This window comes from Astatotilapia calliptera, chromosome 4 (assembly GCF_900246225.1).
Source record: "Astatotilapia calliptera chromosome 4, fAstCal1.2, whole genome shotgun sequence".
NCBI lineage: Eukaryota > Metazoa > Chordata > Actinopteri > Cichliformes > Cichlidae > Astatotilapia > Astatotilapia calliptera.
The window spans coordinates 7,726,737-7,749,553 of NC_039305.1; the positions used below are offsets into that span (position 1 = coordinate 7,726,737).

General features: G+C 40.0%; 1 protein-coding gene across 4 annotated transcripts; it reads left to right on the forward strand.

The window, feature by feature from the left end:
* Positions 1–37: 37 nt before the first annotated feature.
* On the forward strand, positions 38–20,413 carry fbxl20 (F-box and leucine-rich repeat protein 20). Of its 4 annotated transcripts, none has more exons than XM_026164352.1 (16): positions 38–97; positions 3,885–4,050; positions 9,054–9,115; positions 9,966–10,020; positions 10,138–10,212; positions 11,128–11,222; positions 11,358–11,426; positions 11,512–11,607; positions 11,998–12,124; positions 12,859–12,933; positions 13,652–13,782; positions 14,161–14,221; positions 14,359–14,403; positions 14,492–14,548; positions 14,674–14,886; positions 16,990–20,413. In XM_026164352.1, the coding sequence occupies exons 2-16, from the start codon at positions 4,009–4,011 to the stop codon at positions 17,095–17,097; spliced, it is 1,311 nt and encodes a 436-aa protein (XP_026020137.1). In that variant the 5' UTR covers positions 38–97; positions 3,885–4,008; the 3' UTR covers positions 17,098–20,413. The 4 variants fall into 4 exon arrangements, with proteins under 4 accessions (XP_026020137.1, XP_026020135.1, XP_026020133.1 ...); XM_026164350.1 differs by lacking the exon at positions 38–97 and adding an exon at positions 289–592; XM_026164348.1 differs by lacking the exon at positions 38–97 and adding an exon at positions 3,454–3,627.
* Positions 20,414–22,817: the final 2,404 nt, after the last annotated feature.

Sequence of the window (22,817 nt, forward strand, 5' to 3'; positions counted from 1 at the left end):
TCCGAGCAACTTCCTATCACCGCAAAGATCCCACCCACCGTCCTCATGGCGACACGACAGAGACGTAAAATGAAGAGATGTGTATTAATTAGCAAAAGTACGTTTTTACAAACTTTTCAAGTTTCAGATAACACATTTAAATCAACACACATGTTAGATGCCAGGCTCATGATGGGTTGTTAAATGTCGAGCTTGTTGGAACAGAAAAGGAAGACACTGGGGCAAAGCTAATAGAGCAAAGTCTTATTATCAACAGGCAGCATGCAACTGCCTCTGGGTCCTGAAAGCTTCAACATATTTAACCTACTACTAAGGTTCATTAACTTACATGGTAAGGTCTTTTTAATAAGATCTGCTTCACAAGATAAGCATGAGGTCCAGTCTTAGGTGGGCGTCTTTCAAAATGTAGTCGTTTTTTATCATGTTACCCCAGAGAAATCTGTGTTTAACTAATGCTCTAGTAGGAAAAAGAAGCGAAAAGAAGATCTTGCAAAGTGTTTAGGAGAAATCAACCAAAGCATGACTTTATGTTGGGCTTGTCTCCATACTAGTACTTTCCACATCAGCAAATGGATCAGCATTCTGCGTATTGGTAAGATAAATAGAAATCTACATGTCTTAAACAATACAACAATCAGACAATGGTCACTTGGAAGGCAGTGAATGAACTAAAGCTGCCATGAAAGAAAAACAGCATTTGTTCTTGCCCTGTGGCTGACATATGTCAGTTTGCCTGTGGGTATCTGTGGTTTAGGATTTTCAGGTTTATGTGTACACAGAATAGTTTTAAATAGAGAGTTGTACTTTATCTTACTGAAAAAAATAGTTATCACAAATCACAGTTTCACTTAAAGTATATGATATGAAATGAATAATTAAGCAGAGATATTTCAGATTTTTTAAGGACAATGCTATATTTAAGTGCATTTACACACACACACTTAATTTACAAAAACACACTGACATGTCTGCTGGTTGAAATTGAGGCCTGGATCTTTACAAAACACACAAATAAGGAATTTCTGGGTCAAAACTTTTCTGTCTTTCTGGTAAAAACACAAACTCTTTCAAGCTACAGACACACACACAAAGCTTGCGGTGCAGCCAGTGTTAAGGCACCCTAGCTGCTTCATTTAGATCCAACTAAAGTCCGTTAACTACTACTACAGATAACCTACCGATTATCTTACATGTAAATCTTGCTAAACTTTAAAGTTAACCCCAATGTGTTCATCCTGAACTTTTCATGAAAGTCGAACATCTTTTTTTTTTGACAGCAGGTACCTATTTATACACTTGTGATTTGTACTTCACAGGGCAAGTTTTGGGTGATAATTTTGTAATATAATGTGATAATACAAAAACAAACCTTTTAAAAGACTAGTAAAATTGGGTATATAAACATATTTTATATTACTTTTCATTCATATACTTGGAATTCATTTATGTGAACTCACTATTTCTTTTCTAGTCTTCCTTAATATTCAGAGCTTCATGTATCTGACATCTCTGTTGTCAAACTGTTTTTTTAATGCCACACTTCAGAAAACCTTCAACATTTTTCCCTGGTAACAACACACCATTTGAGAACTACTCCATTAACATAACAAGCATCTCTCTTTGGACCAGAGAAAATCAAGAAAATGCCTGGAAGAGGTTGAACCCCCGACCTTATTTCTGTTCGAAAATAGTACTATCATCTGCATCTCTATGTCACTGATATACAAGACCTAGACAGAATAAAGCTAGTCGGGTATTTAATGCCTTACCTGTAACTGAAATAGGAAACCAGGTAGCTCCCACAAATTACATATTAACAGTATTAAAACGTTGAGGTCCAATGAACAGTACTAGAGGGCACATTTGTTTGGATTATTCCTTTAGGGATAAAATTGTCTTCTACAGTGCACTTCTTTCTGAGTGTGTATTTTGTAGCTTAACACATTTGCATATACACTCATAAGTGATTTTATTAGGTACACTTTGCCAGTACTGAGACACTTGCCTTCAGAACTGCCTTAATTATTCATGGCACAGATGCAATAAGATCCTGAAAACGTTTTGATCCATATTGACATCATAGCATCTCACAGTTGCTACAAATTTGTCATCTGCACACCCATGATATACATCATTATACATCACATCCCAAAGAGGCTCTATTGGATTGAGATCTGTTGATTCTAGAAGCTGTTAGAGTACAGTGAACTCACTGTCATTTAAGGAAACCAGTTATTTGAGCTCTGCAAAATGGCATGTTATCCTGCTGGAAGCAGCCATCAGAACATCCAAAGATCCAAATGTTGCAAGACTTATCAGACCAGGTAATATTTTTCCAAGGTTTGATGTATTGTGCATTCATGATTGCTCTTCATATATTGGTTGTGATGAGTGGTTATTTGAGTGGCTGTTGCCTTTCACACAGCTTGAAGCAGTCTGGCCACTCTCCTCTGACCTCTGACATCAACAAGCCATTTTCACCCAGAGAACTGCTGCTCACTGGATATTTCCTCTTTATTTTGGACCATTCCCTGTAAACCCTAGAAACAGTTGTGTGGGAAAATCCCTGTAGATCAGCAGTTTCTAAAATACTCACACCAGACTGTCTGGCACTAACAACCAAGTTACATACAAAATCACTTAAATAACTTTTTCTTCTCCATTCTGATGATAAATTTGAACTTCAACAAGTCTACTTGACAATTCTAGCAGCTTAAATGCATTGAGTTGTTGCCATGCAAGTGGTTGATTAAATAGCTGCATTAAAGAGCGGTTGAACAGATGTATCTAATAAAGTGGCCAGTGAGTAAAGAACAAAAGATGCAAAGGTCCTCTTCAAATTCAAACCTTGGGATTAAAAAAAACCCCAAAAAGTATATTATTTACACACACTTTAAAAGGGGGTTCTTTATCCTTAGGGGCATCAGGAGATAATTGTTCAATTAAAAATAGCTGTTTTCTTAAAGTTACAGAGCACCAGACCCCAGTCAAACACTACTATTTGCGTATTAGAAATTAAGGGAACATATTAGCTATCACTAGCTTTGCTATAAATATATTGATGCTCAGTGTTGTCTGGCGTGTTAGTTTTACGCTCTACGATGACGCAGTATTACGAGCTGTCGTCCTTGGATGCTGATTGGACCCGCTGTTGACGAGGGGTGTGCCCGAGGAGAAACGAGGAAGTGGCGTTTCCCTATTGCAATAACAAAGTTGGAATGTTTAATAACAGCAGATGAGATAGAATAATCTAAAAACGAGTGTTAACCGTTACTGATAGTTAATAAAATGCCGAACTCACAGGTTCTATTCTGGTTTTAATACTGTTTTTAATACAGTGGAAAGTGGCAGTGCTCATATCAGACATGCACTTCACTTCAGATGTTTTTGTTTCATACTATAAGAGAAACATAATTTTTTAGCCTATGTTTTCTCACAAAGTCTGTATGAACTTTAAGTCTGATCTAACTTTTTAATTATCACATGTGGCCCCAAACCCTCGATAGGTATTCATGCTACGTGTGCGGGCAAATGGTTGACACCCCACTTTGATATTTATATTTGCTCCTCTGTGAGCTTTGGTTAAAGGAGCAGTCAGAGAGCAAGAAATAGTGCGCACTGAGCAAGGTCATTATATTTATTATTTTTCATATTAATGTTATTTATTTATTATGGATGTAGGGGTTGTACCGGCTGAATTTTAGTCTGCCCCACTGCTGTCGGGCTATTGTGTGGATGGAAAGAAAGCTGTGCTTATAGGGGGAGGAGGAGGTGAGGGCGAATCGAGCTGATAAGAGAAGTGGCTTATGGCTGGCTGGCTGCTGCTCGTAACCCATATATTTTGTTTTTATCGGTAACAAGAGGTTTTGTGGTTCGTGGTACAGGTCAAAATACATCAAACCACCGGAGCTACCGAGAGGACGGTAGCATGATAATCGTGGAGAGGGCCCGTATCTGCATTTTACTGCGCCTACACCGAATCCATTGAGTCGGTTACCAGCGTCCGACATGGGGAAGGAGGTAAATGGTGTTTCGCGGAGCCGGTTTGAGGTGAGTTAATTATTTCCATTAACTGACAGTCACTGAGACACATTAAAAATAGCCGATATAACCGCTACGATCCGGGCCTGCGTGTTGACTGTTTCTATAATTATTATAAAACTGCGCTTATGGGGAGGCTATTGATGCAGCTTCCGCAGTCAGTATTTGGGATTAGGTCAAACACTGTTGTGTTGTTCAAGCAACATATAGGCTGTCGAGGCCTGGCGTGGAGAGGACGCACGTTAGTGTTTTCCACTAAAGCCGACGTGCTGCTCGCAGCCACTTTCAAGGCATTTTGAGTGCTCTTTAAACGTTGTCCTCGTTTCCCTTTGCGCCGTCAAAACAAAGACAATGAGGCTACAGAGAGCACGCCGAGGAAAGCTTCGACACACGTCAACATAATGAGCAGAAGTGGAGGATTTAGTGGTTTCACTTTGAAAAGAAGCTGCTTAAAATTATCCTCATATGCAGGATTGTTATGTTCCCCCCTTCTCTCTTTTGAGACCTCGTTATGTATGCTATATCTATAGCCGCTGCGGCGGTGGTGGCCTCAGTCTGCTACCTGCACCCGGTGTTAGCACAAAATATCTGAAAATAGTGCCGAGCTATTACAGTGTAACACACATCATAACCTACACTCGTCTCAAAAGGCCCATATGTACGCTGTCTACCTACAGTGTCGTTGTTGGGGTTTTTTTCCCCCCAATGCAAGGCTATTACCATAAACTTTGTGTCGCAGCCGCGCAAGCGTAGCTCAATATTTTGGTGCGAACTTATATACAAACAAATGTATCCGGCCACTGACATTGGCCTGTATAGCCCGAGCATTTGATGTTGTTTAATCCCCAGTTAGCGTGGGATTTGTGTGTGTGGTTTTATTTATTTTTAACGGTGAACAGCTGACGACTCAGGCCGTTACCTTCTGGCCCGACAGCTGCGGCGGAGCTGCTGTTTAAAGGTATCTGGATTTAGGAGAGGGGAGAAACGGAAATGGCGATGTTTTGCCTTCAAGATAAAAGTTTCTATTTTTCAAACATTCTGTAGTTAAGGTTTTGTGTTTTGTTGTTGTTTTGTGTAGTTCACAAATTTATGTACTTGTTTTTTTTTTTTTTTAACTTGAAGACATTTGATCTATTATAGCACCAATTCACAGCAACAGTTGCCTCAGGACACTTTTATATTGTAAGGTAAAGATCTTCAAATTTTTTAAGAAACCCCAATGATAATATGACCACCAATGAGGGAGCACTTGGCAACAGTGGGAAGGAAACACTGAATTTTAACGGGAAATAAACCTCTGGCAGAACCATGCTCGTGGAGGGACAGCCATCCACTGTGACCAGTTGTGGGAGCAGAGAGAGATGGCAGAAAAGGCAAACTATGGGAGATAAGCTGAATTTAATAATTGCCAACATGCAGTTGTGGTGTATGGACACATGGAGGGTGAAAAGAAATGAGTGAAGAGGAAATGGTCAGTGCATCATGGGAAGCCACCCAGCAGCCTAAGCCTGTTGCAGGAGCTGGATAGTTGAAGGCTCTGCTTCCTATTCTACTTTTAAAAACTCCAGGAAACACAAGTAAGCCTGCTGTCTAAGAACAAAATGCTACATAAGCATAACAATGTACTATGAAGGCTTTAAGATATGACTGGGCCTAATTATTTTACATTTTGTGTGTGTGTGTGTGTGTGTGTGTGTGTGTGTGTGTGTGTGTGTGTGTGTGTGTGTGTGTATATACATACATACATACATACATACATACATACATCTGATTACGTACATCTGATTTTTAGGAAGTAAAAAAAATAAAAAATCTGGGTATCGACATATCAGCCAGCAGTATGAAAATGGATGTTTTCATTGCTTATTAACTTTTAAGCAGTCTATTCAAAACACTAGATAATAACTTAAAGTGAAGATGCCGCTGGACTTTGCACCAGCAAATGATTAGCCGTGATCTGATCCGTTGGGGGCATCAGCTACTACTGTTCCATCAGATCCCATTGAACATACAAGTTGTACTTGGGTGTTTCAAGGAACCAATGCCAATCCTGACAATATTAGATGCTGAGTGACAAACTGAGTCCAAAGTTAGATGTTTGCCATCCAGAAGACTGCAGTTTGTGTCCTGTTTGTTCTTACCCACTATGTGAAGGGGTCCACTAAGACAAGCTAAGATAAGATGTGATGTAAATATTAAGTCAGGATTTGGGGAAATTCTTCAGTTACAACAGTTAAAAAACTAAAGTCAATGTAACAGAAATAGGAATATGTATCTAAAATAAACCTGGTATCTTGATAAGGTAAAGACTAATCTGAAATATAAATGCATATGTTAAAGAAAAATAAGTATAGTTTTAAATATTTACAAAATACTTATAAATAGAATATATAACAAGTAAAATATTTTCAGATCAACAACCATTTATATGTGGCAAGCATGATGTGTCATATTTGTTCCTATAACCTCATGCCATTGCCAAAGGACACTTAATGTATCTCTGTGAGACTCTAGCTGTTGACATATCTGCAGTCTTTGACCCCTTGGGAATGGGGAAGGGCTGGGATTCTGCAAAAAGGATCGAAACTGTTCTAAACAATGAAGCTGCTCAGCTGGACAAACTATGTGAAGCTTTGTAAATTACAGCTGTTGTTTTTTGTTTTTGACTTTTTTAAGTGGTTTGTGGTGGTGCAACATTTAGCACTGTCATCTCAAAGTGAGAAGGCCCTGGGTTCTGTGTGGAATTTGCTCGTTTGCCCCCGTGGCTCACAGATACTGCAGGTCAGAGAAATGGAAGTTGGGTTAATTGGTCATTCTAAATTGGCGATAGGAGTGTGGTCACACCGTGGCAGGGATCGACAGCGTCTGCTACTGTCAGTTGATGATATTGGCCAAGTAATCTATCAGTTGGGCTTAACTTATGATATGAGCTAAACAAAGCCTTTGTTGTTCACTAACCTAGGATTATAATTCCAAGCAAATTTAACAAATGGTATGCTCAGTAGCTTTTAGGTTTTGGTGGTTAGTTATAAGAAGCTTGAAACCAAATATGCTGGCTGGTAAGTCATCAAAAATGCAGTCTGCCAGTGAGTGTTTTATTTTGAAAGGCAGGGAAGGAAGTTGTGTTAAATACACAGCTCTGCTGCAAGCACTGAGCTGTTGCACTTTTATTCTGTTAACAAAAGACCACCCAACAGACTGGAAAAATAGATACTTAAATGGCCACTCATTGTATTCACTAATTAGAAAGAGTATGTAAACAACTATTTTGGAGGTTTAAACTGGTTTAAATTTCTGACCTTAAACAGGTTCCTTGACTTCACCATATTTAGTTGTGCCTAATTCAATCAGTGCATGTATGCAATAATAACCTAAAACTCAAATATAAGCCCCTCCTATCGATCAAACGACCAGGATTTAATTATTTATTACCAGGAAGGAATATTTACACATTTCCTAAAAATAAAATTACCCTTTGCCTCTGCAGTGGTTTACTACAAACTACAGAACACCCAGCTTGTTTTGTTTTTTGTTTGTTTGTTTGTTTTAACCCCCTGCATTACTGTTTATAACTGAGCAGTGGCCAAAACATAATGGTCACATTCATACTGCATCATTTTATGGTAGATTACAAAAGGGTACTGTGTATGGCTGTTGACCACGGACATCTGCTTCTTTTGAAACGGCCCTGGATTATTTGGCCAGAAAGCAACGCTCTGGAAGGCGTGCTGTCAGAGTCAATTTGCCCCAAATCCAAACAGAAAATGTCTGTCCCTTCTTACTCCCTCAAAATTTTACACGTCTGCGCTGGCAGGCAGCCCCCGCATACAGCTGTGTGAGTGTGTGTGTGTGCAGCTTGAGAAAGAGTTTGTGTTTTTATCAGAAAGACATAGAACAGCTTTGACCCCAAGATGCCTTATTTGGGTGTGCGCGTTTGTGTGCTTCGTAAAGATCCAGGCCTCAATTTCAACTGGCAGACGTGACAATCTGTTTTTGTGAGTTGATGAATGGGTTTATGTGCACGTCCCTCAAAATCTGACGCTATTGTGTGGCTTCAGGATACACACCAATAATCAAAATAGAACTCTGTTGGGACCTTTAAATCATTCCCTTTGTTAAAACGGGGTAAATAAATCTTTCTTTTTGGAATTGGTGGTATTTGTTTCTATCAAGTAGTGCAAATAAGAATTGACAAACACCTTGTTGATCTTGTCATAAATCTTTTACCTCATGTAATTAACATGTGCCTTCTGCCACTTTTTATTTACAAGCCAGATCCGCCCCTGGTATAAACGTTTTGTTTTCTGAATGTTTGGAGAAAAATGGATTGAGCCAGATGTTACTTCATTCATCCTGTTGTGACTGAGTACGTGTTTCCAAGGACCATTGTCTCAACATCTTGCATTCAGTGATTTAGCACAGTATCATTTCCCACAAATTATGGGAACCCTAAATTCCTCAGTAAGAAGGGTGTGTGTAGCTGGGACTCAATAAATGCAAATTTATTGTCTCTTTGTTTACTGTGACTTTTTTTTTCTCTGAATTGGAGTCAAATTTGTGCTCACACAGCATGCAGTTATTTGTGTGGAAACCCATTTAGCTGTTTGCTGAAGCTCGAATTATTTGTCTTAGAGTCACAAAAATATATGGTACTGTAACCAATTCCAGTTTAAAGTTTCAGTACTTACTGTTTTGAACACTGGGTCTTACTCAGTAGCACGTGTACTAAGACGGATATGCATGCAGGAAAGATAAGATGAAAGCATAGGCCATCACAGCCTTGTAGTTGACAGTACAAAGTCCCACCTCGCTGTGGCCTGTGTTAGTTTATCTTCTGTCACCCTTTGTGTTTTCTGGGAATTGACATTGAATCCATCTCAGCTGATGAGATTATGATCTTTTATCCTTGCTTGTGTGTTGGGGCCGTCCTTGAGTGAGGAGAGGGGATGAAAGGGGCCCCAGTCACTTTGTGATAGCCTCCAGGACTGATATTATCTTCTCCACCCTTTTAGATGTTCACAAATAGTGACGAGGCAGTCATCAATAAGAAGTTACCTAAAGAGCTGTTGCTAAGGTGAGTGACGTTTTGATGCACTTTAACTTACTTGCAGTTTTTTTTTTTTTTTTTTTTTTTTTTTATTGTTTGTTTTTTGAGGAAAGCAAAATTTGCATGTTGAAATTTCCACAGTCACATTCATGACTTTACTACGGCACAAAATCATACTCAAAGGCAGCACCTCCATCCTCTGTGTGTTACCCTAACACACGCAAATATTGTGTGTCTCACAATCATATCGTTTATGTTCACTTGCCCTTTTTAAACAAAGATTCCAAACACTAGGATGCCAATTTCTCTTGGCTCTGCACACCCACTGCTCAACCAGTGCTAAAAGCATAATTACAAACAGGTGCTCGTGGTTATAAAACTTTTAAATTGATTTGAGAGAAAAAAAAAGGGGGGGGGGGGGGGGGTGCTCACAAGCCTCTTAGCAAACAGCAAATGAAGGCCATAACTCAAACCTCGGCCTTGCCAGCCAAGCTGTCTGTGTTGCGGCTGCTGACTCTGTGCTGCTTGGCCTGGTGCAGTGCTGTGATTTGTGAGGCTGGCAGACTGCTGCAACTCACTGCATCCCTGCTTCAACCCCAATTCAGTTTTTTGCTGCATTGTAGGATCCTCTAATCGGTATCCAACTATATTCCTTAGAAAGAAATGCTTTCCCCGTCAGGACCTCACTTTAAGAAAACATATCTGTTCTGCAAGCAGGGAAATGTATTTTGATGACAGTAAAAGCAATATTAGCTGATTTAGTCAACACCACTCTGCTGTTAGGGGAAGCACACACAGGGTTGCGTTGAGGGCAGTAAAGAGGAAGCTTCTGGCAGCGGGGATCATGGTCTCTAAACCGTCCCTGTCTGTCTTCTAGAATCTTCTCCTTTCTGGATGTGGTGACACTCTGTCGCTGTGCCCAGGTCTCACGGGTGAGTCTGTGTTCACAAGGTGTGCGTGTGTGTGGTTTCAGTTAAAGTATGTGTTCTGCGTGTGCATGCTAAATAACTCAGAATTTCTGTCCACTCCCCTCCGCTCCCTGCTTTTAGTCCTGGAATGTTCTGGCCTTGGATGGCAGCAACTGGCAACGAATCGACCTCTTTGACTTTCAGAGGGACATTGAAGTTGGTTCATTTCATTATATCTTATTACTAACAGATGCGATCATAAATGTTTGCAACTCCAAATATTAAAAACGAAATCATGCTTCAAATTTGACCCATCTGCCCTTCATGGTAGTCTTCTTACACAGAACTGTGCCCCTTAAAGTGCAGTTGCTATGTTTTTTGGGCCCCGCCTGGAAGTTCCACTTTTATCACCTTCACTGGATCTTCAGCTTGCAGTTTGTTTGGATCTCCTTGGGTGTATCAATAACCATCTATGGCCCTAGGTTTGAGCCTATCCCAGTATCAACATAGTTTTAATTGTGAAGAAGATGATGAAGTCAGAGACTAATTTGATGAGCAGGATGGTTTGTGGGTGAAAACTGTTTGGGTATGGTGTAAAACTGCATTTTTAGTACCACAGTTTAGGTTATTTCAGTCATATGTCCTCCATAGAACAGCTCTGGGGAATAGTAGAACTCCACTTTGACAGTCTAACCCTGCAAGATGAATTCTCAACCCCATCAATGTGTAAAAAATAATAAATAAATAATGACCAGTATGCTCCTGGTTGTACTCCCCTTATAAGCAGCCATGGTCTGTGAGTCACAGAACAATTTCTAACCACCAGAACACATTAATGCTGTGTCAGTTTTGAGATCCACAGAGAAATCGCAGATATGCGGTTTATGCGAACGTGACCTGCGATGAACTCTAAGAGACCAATGTAAAAATGGCTGGGAGGCTTTCTAGTGCAAGAGGAGTTGATCTTGAAGAGTAAATGAGCCAAATGTAAACCATGTGTGTCATCTTTGTTTGTTTTAGGTGGAGTCTGTGAACTTTATGATCGCAGCTTATATGTCACTTTATACTCGGTACTTTAAAGGTGCTGTAGAAACAAATACAGCAGAAAGAGTATGTTTCTTTTTGTTGCAGGGTCGAGTGGTGGAGAATATTTCAAAGCGATGTGGGGGATTCCTTAGGAAGCTGAGCCTGCGGGGTTGCCTGGGTGTGGGTGACAGTGCCCTGAGGTGAGTTTAGTGAGGACCTCGCCTAATTGAAATTCTCATACTAGTTCAGACCCTGAGGGGAGATAATGAGAGAAGTGCAGAATGACTGATATCACACAAATGTTTCTTTTTCTCTTTCTCTCTCTCTCTCTTTAGGACTTTCTCACAGAACTGCAGGAACATTGAGGTGCTTAATCTGAACGGTTGCACCAAGATCACAGACAGGTATAGTAACAGTCCATGCAGCAGTGCGGTTAATGTATCTAACATATCATAATACACTTTTTATCACTGTATTGTTCTTCTGCAGCACCTGTAATAGCCTCAGTAAGTTTTGTCCAAAGCTAAAGCACCTGGACCTCGCCTCGTGTACCTCCATCACCAACCTTTCACTCAAAGCGCTCAGGTATGGCCAGTTGTTATTTTGATATGCTGTTTTCCCACTAATTTTAAAGCACATATATCAAAGTGAACCTGTTATGTCTGTTCTTTTTTGTCCCTCTCAAACATAATGTTACAGTGGTGAATACCTTCTATTAAACATGACCATTTAGCTGAGTTCCAGAATAAATATATGAAGCCGGAAATTAGCTTAATAAGTCCCTTCAATCCTATGTACTACTTGTTGGCTGTGATTCATTTTTTCTTTTTAAACCTACACAAGTCACAGAAGAGATACGAATAATGTGAGAAGATTTCAATTTTGTTATGCATTTAACATTTCCCCTAATTGTCATTGCACCTTTCATTCTTTGCAAGTTTCCGCTGCTCACCCTTTTCTTTGTTCTATTCTCAGTGAGGGTTGTCCTTTGCTGGAGCAGCTGAACATTTCCTGGTGTGATCAAGTCACGAAGGATGGCATCCAGGCCCTGGTGCGCTCCTGCCCTGGTCTCAAATGTCTTTTCCTCAAGGGCTGCACCCAGGTACACACGTGATTATGTTATAATAAGTTGCTGGCAATTTCATTCTGTGTAACATTTTATTGAACACATTGGGGAGACCGTGGCTCAGGGGGTTGGGAATCGCATCTGTAACCGGAAGGTCGCCGGTTCGATCCCTGGGCTCTCTGTCCTAGTCGTTGTGTCCTTGGGCAAGACACTTTACCCTACTTGCCTACTGGTGATGGCCAGAGGGGCCGATGGCGCGATATGGCAGCCTCGCTTCTGTCAGTCTGCCCCAGGGCAGCTGTGGCTACAACTGTAGCTGCCTCCACCAGTGTATGAATGTGAGAGTGAATGAATAGTGGTATTGTAAAGCGCTTTGGGTGCCTTGAAAAGCGCTATATAAATCCAATGCATTATTATTATAAAACTTTTTTTATAAGTCAAAGTAGTGACTTCTTAGGTGCTCTGTTTTCTATCAGTCAACACTGTAGTGAATAGGGTCCACTTTAATCTTAGACTTTTTGTCATCTTCCCTTTCACTAGTTCTTCTTATTTATTGCAAGAAAAAGTGGCAGCTGCACACATAAAAGAAAAATTTTCCCATGCAACAAAGCATACCATCAGGGACAGACATTGGATTAAAAAAAACAACAACAAAAAACCCAATAAATAAATAAAAAGAACAGTCTGCGCTGATTTAGTCTTTTTCTCTTATGAAATTCCTTATTGAGATATCAGTTTTCTTTCCCAATGCTTCCCAATCTTTTCCACAGCTAGAAGACGAGGCCCTAAAGCATATCGGAGCTCACTGTCCGGAATTGGTCACATTGAACTTGCAGACATGCTCAGTAAGTACATTTAACAAGAATAGAAGAAACACAGAACACGGACATCCAGACCCTAAAGCCTGCTCACACAATCCAGTTAGTCCCCTCTGCATCTCTTTCTCGTCTCATATCTCGTCTTTGATTTTTGTCATCGTTTCACTATAGCTTTCTTTTTGTTTTCTTTTTCTAAGCAAGCTTTCTTTTACCTGTTCTTAACATGTATATTATGAGTTTTCTAAAACACCACATACCAATATAATAAAAAAACTAAAATGTGTTACTTTTAATCATTTTACAACAATATCGACAGTAGTAGAAAGACACCATATCAATTGTTAAAACTAATTTTTTAAAATGTATGCTCTTTATGAATTTGATTAAATATTTCTTGACGGCTGTGGTGGGTAAATGCTCAAATGGAAAAGAGGGTAATTAAAAATAAAAACAGAACTAGGTTAAATACAAACTGTTTGTATTTAACCTAGTAAATAAAGAGCATCCCAAAGAAAGTGATGCTTTCATATTAATATGAAGTTGACACTTTGATATTATTCTGCTTTTCGTTATAGTTTGTATAACTGATTTTGGACACAGGGTTGTACACTGTTTGCTTTTGCACATCTACCAGAGAGCACAACACAGAGAAGTTTTGCCTGGCATGTTTTTACATTTCACAGTGGATGTTGATTTGATTCACTTCCCTCATACACAAACACGTACTGTGTCTTTCTGTGAGCAGCAGATCACAGATGAGGGGCTCATCACAATTTGCCGGGGTTGTCACCGCCTGCAGTCTCTGTGTGTGTCAGGTTGTGGCAACATCACAGATGCCATCTTGCATGCTCTGGGACAGAACTGCCCCCGCCTCAGGTGACGTCACACACCTACACATCAAACTTTGTTCTGAGTTTTGCGAGAAACTGCAAAATATTTAATTTGTTTTACATAAAAATCCAACTAATCTTTGTTTCAAGAGTGTTTGTCCTGGCTGCCTGATGTTCGGGAGACTGTTCATACGCTTTCAAATTCCAAAAAGAAAGACCTGAATTCTCATTTTAAGCTTAAAGATTGCAGGATTGAGGTAATGGAATGGAAATAAAAGATATTACACTGACCCGTCTGCAGTACAGATATCTTGAGGCCTGTGACTGTAGAGCCAGTTACCTTTTTAAGTGTGAAAGAACTCAAAATTTTGGACTCTAAGTGATCCTTCAACTGTATAACTCTTCATTGTGTTCCTCCTTTTAGAATATTAGAAGTGGCTCGCTGCTCTCAGCTTACAGACGTGGGCTTCACTACATTAGCAAGGGTGAGTGTGGTGTCTGCCTCTTGGTTGCATTGCAGATAAATGGCAAGCAGAACTTTGGATCCAACAAAATCCTTTAAAATGCATAAATCCATAGTGATTATGCAATCTCTTTTCTTCTCTGTTATTTCTCTCTATAGAATTGTCACGAGCTTGAGAAGATGGATTTAGAAGAATGTGTGCAGGTAAATAAACATTATGGTATATAATGGTTGAACTGTTTTCTCCTTTTCTTCGCTTAAGAGAATTTTGTTTCTTTCACTTTTGCATCAGATCACAGATGGAACACTCATCCAGTTATCTATCCACTGCCCCCGTTTGCAAGTCCTGGTAAGTGTGTGCTTGCCACTCAAACATATTTTGCTCCTGCAGCATTTCCAAGCATAATGTCATGGCTGTTTTCATAGACAGTTTAGTAATAGAGCATCTGTATTGGTACCACAATGTTCCTGCAGAGTCTGTCCCACTGTGAGCTGATTACTGATGATGGCATCAGACACCTCGGCAGCGGCCCCTGTGCTCACGACCGTCTGGAGGTGATAGAGCTGGACAACTGCCCCCTGATCACAGATGCCTCACTGGAGCACCTGAAGAGTTGCCATAGTCTGGATCGCATCGAGCTCTATGACTGCCAGCAGATCACTCGCGCCGGTATTAAGAGACTAAGGGTGAGTTGTGTGGGCTGCGAGTAATGAGTAAGTGCTTGTTCAGTTGCAGAATGTATGGTAAACACAAATTGTACTGCTGATGTAAATGTATTCAATTTCTTTTTGACTGAATAAATCTTACCACACTTGTGAAAAACACAATTTTCATAGGACTGTAAGCAGCCCTGTGGGGAAAAAACCCTAAATACATCCTTACTGCTTCTTCTTGAGTAAGTAGCAGCCGGGTGTTGCGAGTCAAATGCACTTGTTTAACTGATCATCAGCAAATGTGACCCCCACTATGAAAGCAGATGTTTCATAGTAGAGTTCGTAGTGATGTTTCATGGTATTTCCAGGAGTGGACGTTCCAGTCAATTTTCACTAAGATGACACAATGCAAAGAAAACCCAAGCACTAGATTTCAGACACTGCAGGTCTCAGTAAGCATTTTCAATGTTCATGACAGGACAATTGGGCAGAAATAAAAAAACACTAAACAGACATGGCTTGTTTGGAAGGTTTGCCAGTAGAAAGCCTTTTCTCTCTAAAAATAGGCAGCATGGCTTAGGTTTGCAGATTTGCGTCTGAATAAATCACAAGGCATCTGGAAGAATTTCAGATAAGATCAGCGTGAGCATGTATGGTGGAAACAAAGTACTGCATATTAGCAGTATGTAACTTTTAAACATTTTGCAGCCACAGGATCTGGACACCTTGCAACCATTGAGTTGACCATGAACTCCTCTGTATACCAACATATTCTAGAGTCAAATGTGAGGCCATCTGTCCAAAAGCTAACTCTGAGCTGAAACTGGGTCATGCAGCAGGACAATGATCCCAAGCACAGCAGCATGTCTACAACAAAATGACTGAAAAAGAAAAGAATCATGGTGTTGCAAAGGCACAGCCAAAGTCCAGACGTAAACCTGACTGAAATGCTGTGGCCGTACTTTAAGCGAGCTGTGCATAAAAAAGGCAGTGTTGTAAAGAAGGGTGCGACATTCCTCCTCCAACATTCCTCCTCAGCAATGTTAGAGATGAATAAAGTCATATTGAAAACAACTGATTCAGTTTATTGCTGCTAAAGACGGTTCAACAATTTATTGAATCATGGGATGGGTGTGTAGTTTTTTTTTGTTTTTTTTGTTTGTTTTTTTTACAGGATTTTTTTTGTAAAAAACAAACAAACAAAAAAACTTTTTTTTTTTTTTTTTTTTTTTTTCACATCATTTGTTAAAATCCAAATGTCTGTCTCAGCTAGAGCAGACATTTAACTACCTAGCACAAAGTTTGTGTGATTAACCTGTGTGTTGAGTTTTGTCACTGGTGTATGCTCTACCCAGGCACCAGGCTTTGTAAAAAGCATACAGAATATTTCAAGTAGTTGTAACAAGTAAAACAGACAACTCCTGTCATGTGTAATGTATAAGGAAAAGGACAACTAAAGACAATGTCTGGACTTGATTCTCCCGACATTGTCCAGAGTTCTTGTGTGAAACCACTATGGATGTTTAGTTGTTTACCTTTGTAAACAATGCTGTGTAGCAAGAGCACAAACACTACCACAAAGGTATTGCATTCTTAGAGTTGCTTTGTCAGTCAAGCCATTTGTCCTTTTACAGAAGAATGCTGAAAATGCAAACTACTATCACTATTGATGTAGGAGGTTAGACTGGTGCTCTCTAACCTTTCCTCCTCATCAGCATGATCACGAAGTATAGATGTAATGCAGAGGGTGGAATCAGACAACACAGATTCATGCATTTTGTCCAAATGAAACTCTGAGTCATCGATCCACCCACATGAAGTGATGAATCAAAACTTAAGCTGTGAAAAACAAACTGTCTCCTTGACAGCAGTGAGTGAACACTCTGTCCAGATCAAGTCAGACTTCACTGAATCCTATGTTAGTCTTTGAATTTGAATGAAAATCAGACATAGCCTGACTGTGTCGACAGCAGTTTGACATCGTTTTTGATTACTGAAACAAAAATAAACTTGAGGTTTGCAGCAAAGCTATAGCTACTGGTGTACTAAATGTCCCAGAACAGCTTTCCACATATTTGTACGAGCGATTAATACATTTCCATCTGTTTCTCTCTCGTTTATGTTTTTTTACTACAGACTCATCTGCCTAACATCAAAGTGCATGCATACTTCGCTCCTGTCACTCCACCCCCCTCAGTCGGGGGCAGCCGTCAGAGGTTTTGCCGCTGCTGTGTCCTGCTATGATGTAAAGCGAACAGCCCCCTCTTCCCTCTCGCTGTGTCCCTCGTACATGCTCCCTGCAGCCAGTCACTTGACCCCTGACCTGCTCCCCCCCACCACTCCTGGCCCCTTGTCACAGACTACATGCTGGTGTGTCCCCCTTTTGGAGCTGCAGAGAGAGGGAGAGAGCCAAACAACACTACAGGATCTTGGGTAACCTTCCCCAAAACGTTCTTAAATCTTACCACTGCACACAAACAGAACATATACAATAGGCTTTAAAACAAGCTCAAGTGAAGAGACACATTTACACAGATTAACTTTTGGAGGACATTCGTGGGCTGTGTTCAGTGGACACACCAGTATTACAAAGAAGTTTTATGTTTTAAAAAATGTTATCACCATTGAGGGATTTAACTCGTCATCAAATGAAGTACAACAAAAAATCCTAACGAATGAGTCCGTCTTTCAAACGGAAAACCATTACAGCTTTTTACTTATCAAGCACTTTGAGCTTTTAAACATGGCTGAAAGATCCCACTCAAACTCCCAAACACAATTCCCTTAGTGTTTAAAGGTCAACTCAACAGCTACCTCTAGACAGGAACTGCACTTGAGTACGACCAGTGTTCGCTTGGTTCTACAGGCTGTTTATTTCAAAAGAGGGGCAGCGATGTAGCCACCTAACTGCCAACATCCCCACAAGAATGCAGCAGAAACTTTGATTTTTTTTAATGTTATTTTATTAAGAATACTTGCAGCTATTTGCACTTACAATAAAGCAATGATGAGACACTTTGCAAAACCGGCATCTCAAAATTGAAGACTACTAACAACTAACAACACACACACACACATAAATAAAAAAAATCCTCAATTAACGCATACACTGCGCTTGCAGCGAATATGCCCTCACCTCTCTCTGTCTCTCTCTGTTACAATCAGAAGCTTCAATATAGTGCAGAGGAAAAATAAAAAAGAAGACAAAGTTTAATATTTTTCTAAAAATGGACAATTAAGGCTTACAAGTGGGGACTTGAGAAGATGCCAAATGTTGCATGTAACACCTCTAGTTTTTTAAAATCTCAATGTAAATATGTGAGGACTGCAGGAGTCAGAGAGTTGAAGCCAGATAAACAGCAACATGATGATATGAGACTGGGCAGAAATTACCGTCGATGAGTCTTTCTGAGGAGTCTCGAGCATGCTTGTTTACGTGCAGATGTGCGTGAGAATATGTGCTGGAGCTTTTGGAGAGTAAAAAAAAATGACCCAGTACTCGATATGGAGTGAAACAAACTGATGCTGGCATGTGAAGGCTCATGTCAACAAAAGAAGACGTTAAAAAGATACTTTTTTTTTTTTTCTTTTCTCTTTTGTCAACAAAAAAGGTCCGACCGCATTAATTCATGGTGTCAGACCAGGACAATGGAAAGAAAAAGCCAACTGAAAACAATCAAAGTAAAGCTATTTTCAGTTAGTTTGATTTCATTAAGTCAAGCTTGTTTTCGAGTCCTTGATGGTTCCAATGACGAGGAACTGGTGAACCCCACGCAGTGGCGGAAGGATGTGCTTGATGTTGGAGTGGCATCTGCGACTTCTCAACTTCTATGAGGCCTTTCAGGGGACGGAGTGATAGTGTGCTGCACCCTGCCACCTGTGACCTCCTCAGTCTGTCTGGGACCAGTGATGCTGCAGGAGGTTACAACCAGATCAGACTGGTGGAGGAAGTTGACTGAATCTTGAGCGCACAGCTCTGGCCTGCTGACAGATATGATGGAATGATTTTTGTCACAAAAGAGGGCTATAATGGACTTCAGCCCCCTCCCCTGCCCTTTAAAGTATTGGCGCCTTTTCTTATGGATTATCTTGTCCTACACTTGCACCGGCTTCATTCATTATCTCCTGTTCCCTTTTCATTTTATAAATGTGTCTTTTACTGCTTTCTCCTCTACACGATTTTCCTCTGGAGCTTTCTTTGTTTTTCTGTTTTGCTGTGGTTTGGATTCTGCCTGTTTGTGTTTGAAGTCACAAGTTCAGTGTCTCCAAGTTGAGTTTGAGCCCTCTTCCAGTCCTTAGTTTTGATCTGATGGAGTTTGTTTTTATCCAGAGTTTATTGTTAATGTCCAGAGTGTAGTCTTTGTCCAGGAGAAGTGTTCGCACCAGTGCAATTGTTTGAAATGTTAAATGTGAGTCAGATTTATTTTTAAATTTCTTTTAATCTAGGGCTAACGGTCACAATGACGTGTATGTATGACGTACGGTCTGCTTATTGAATGTTTCCATCAAGGAGAAGGACGGAAAGATTTTCTTTTCCCCCCCGTTAAGTGTGCTTTTCTCTTCTTCATTTTTATGCCTTGCCGTTCCAAATGGGATCCGTCCCATAATGCACCTATCCAAATGCTTCAATACAACAAAAACAGGAAAACTCACTGCAAAATTTTGATTACCTGCAAATGCCCCTGTGCTTTGGTTTTGATGTGCTCAGCAACAGGCATCTATCACGCAAAATGCAGAGTGATGATTCTGTTCGGTGTGTCTGCGTGCGTGCGATTTGACAGCTATGACAAGCAGGATAATACAAGCCGAGATGAATCCAGTGTAATCCAGTCTGATCTGTTTTGTTTGAATGGGGTTTATGGGGGATTAGAGAAGAACCAAGAGTCAAAATGGTGGAGTAATGTAATGCACTCTGTCACTGTGCTCTGGTTTTAAGACTGTTAACTCAAGGAAAAAGAAAGTCAGGGAATCTAGTCTGTGAGCTGGGATGTCAAATCTGCTTGTCCTCGTCGTGCACCAGTTAAGTCATAAACGCATGCCGACAACACGGACTACAACTAATAGTACTCAACTTGCTCCTGAAGGTTTTATATATGTACAAAAGAAATGACTTGTCACCTGTTTTTTATTTTTTTTTGTTTTGTTTTGTTTTTTGTTTTTTTTCCTTCTTTTTTCATGGTACAGAAATACACTACAGGCTCTACACAGCAAAACACCAGACTTATTTTCCCTTACAGTAACAAAACACCTTTGTGTGTGCGTGTGTCAGATCTTCCACCAGTTTACACAGAAGTCGAGCTGTTACGCTCTGGGTCCGTTTGTTTGATCCTAAACACTGGAGTAAGGTTGTGGATAAGGACAGAGGCAGAGGGCAACAGGTGAACTTACAAGTGTGTGTTCAGGGTAGATTGGCACCTGAGATATTTAAACAAAAAAAAGTTTTGACAATGACTGTAGTTAAATTACTGTAAATCTCTTTTTTTCTTTTTTTTCTTTTTTTACAATTAACCGATTATAAATGAATATGTACGTATGAATAAATATATACCTATATTATTAAGAGTTGTTTGCACCTTGTTCTCACTTTGTGGTTAATGGTGGTTTATCATCGCAGCAGTAGATGGCAGCAATGAGCCACTCTCCTCTCTGCTGCTATGATTTCAGCTCTCAGCTTATTTCAGGATCCAGTTCTGAATCAATTATTCAATAAGTAATTGACTTGCTTCAGTTAGGAAAAAAACTGGTTAAACTAGAAGCCCCAGACTGGAATATATAATAATTATTATTAATATAATTTTTTTTTATTCTTTTTTTTTTTTTCTTTAGCTACGTGTCAAATAGAAGTAAATGTGGCTGTCGTAAAGGAAAAATACAGGTGGTATTGATTTCAATCATAATGGAAAACGTGAGCCAAAATGCACAAAAACCCTGAAACTGAAATAAAATGAATCCTCCTCTGATTTTTAAATATCTACCAATACCCCTGCACTCCTAACATGACGTGCCCTAAAGTCTCTTCCAAACATGGAAAAGCCTTACAGCAAAAAGCAAACATTTGAAATATGAACAATACTTTTTCGTGTTTAGCATAGCATTAATACATGTCTAAATTTATTTCTTGATTTCCTGTAATGTTAGTGTGACTAGAGATGAATCCAAAGACATAAGTTCTTCCTGTATGCCTTAATTAATTTGTCAGGTATTCATATATACATGTAACTCCTCAGGCTGTCTACATGGCTACAATAACATTTCTACAATATATTAAAAAAACAGTTATCTGAAGACTCAGGTCAGGCTACCAGAGCCTCAAAGTCAGTGACAGTCTTTAAAAAGGTCTGATTGTATCCTTTATTCGAGATCGAGCTTATTATAAAAGTATTTTAATCACAAATGCAGACAAGCAGTTGGGTATAGTGAAAAACATTGTCACATTGGTGACTGTGGGTTCAAATGTGAGCTCACAACATACTGCATGCAAAGTCATGCAGCTATGTTTGTTTGCACTTACATTCAGATGTCTGAGGTGGAGGAGCAGATGCACAATCTGTATCAATTTAATGCGATGGAAAGAGCTGCAGCCCTGGTCCTGTAGCTGCACCATGACGACCGCTGTCAGGACTGGGATCTGTCCTCCGCCGCATGGGACTCATTTTGTTCCTCTCATCCTCCCATTGTTTCCTCATGTGTCTAAATCAGTAAGAGATCAAATGTGTTTTCACTCCGTTTTAATGTTCATTTTTAGCCGGGGCGTGTTCTGGCACCTGGGGTATCACATGGAGGATGAAAGGTGAGTAGCTTTGAGGGGAAAATTGAAATGAGTGTGTGTGTTTCCCTCATTCAGCTCTCTCAGCTGTTCTGAGTTCAAACATTGTTGGATCAGATCACAGCTCATAGCACAACACTGCACCGAGATATTTAACTTAAGTTTATTTTTAACAGCAGACACTGCTATACACTAGAAAACTGAATGCTTTTTTGTTTTGGGTTTCTCTTTTTTTAAAACTTCCAGCAGTCACTCTGTTGTGTGCTGTTCTCTGGCTCTGAGTGAAGCAATAATGAATGTGATAACAGAGGCTTCCTCTCGTAGCCTTTCTTCTTCCTCCATTCTCTAGCACACCCCCGCCCAAAGAGTTTCTGACAGGAAACTTTGATGTCAGCCTTTGGAGAAAAAACGCTTTGCAGACAGAAGAAGAAGGAAAAAAAACTTGAATCAAATTTAGAAGTCCTTCTCCATGCCACTCTGTTAATATTAGCATTGAACTCCTTTTGAAATGCCATTATTATTTAACCCACCCTGTCTGTCACCTGTGTGTTTTATAAAGGAGAGAAGCAATAGGAACTTGTCCCAGAACGCTGATTAAACCAGGTAGGAAATGAGATTGCATTTAAAAGCAGGTAGCAATACTGATGCCACTTTAAATTAAGCTTTAATTCTGTGGGCAGCAGCTGGTAGCCACACTTTCAGTATTCACTGCTGTAGGGTGCAGGCAGAAAATGAAGAGGAATGGATGATAACAGAACAAAATTGTCTCAATATAGTTTCTCTAAAACTCCGAATAATTCTAACACAGCTCAGCCTATACTCATTGCTCTTCTTCTGAAGAGGAAGATGCCTGCTCTGATTCACTGCTTAATCAAGCAGCAGAAGGCTCTCTAGCGTCTTGTGTGTTCTTGTGGCTTCTTAATTCCTTTTTGCATGTCTATCTAATGTATAGCCTTAAAATCACAATATATTTTTAAAAGATATCCGTGTCTGTGAGTTACTGTATGTAATCACACTTACTATTTGTAACTACGCGTCTATGGCTGCACCATGGAGGCGCATAGAATTAAACAGCAGCTCTGACACACACACACACACACACACACACACACACACACACACACACACACACACACACACACACACACACACACTCAAGACGCAAAATCCGAGCAGCAGAATGAAGTGCTGCTCTTGC

Bases quoted from the DNA above. Each gene is read 5' to 3' on its own strand.
- fbxl20 (XM_026164352.1), top strand. From the start codon at position 4,009: ATGGGGAAGGAGGTAAATGGTGTTTCGCGGAGCCGGTTTGAG. The intron at 4,051-9,053 runs GTGAGTTAATTA...CCACCCTTTTAG, and splicing joins TTTCGCGGAGCCGGTTTGAG to ATGTTCACAAATAGTGACGA. The intron at 14,222-14,358 runs GTGAGTGTGGTG...TTCTCTCTATAG, and splicing joins GCTTCACTACATTAGCAAGG to AATTGTCACGAGCTTGAGAA.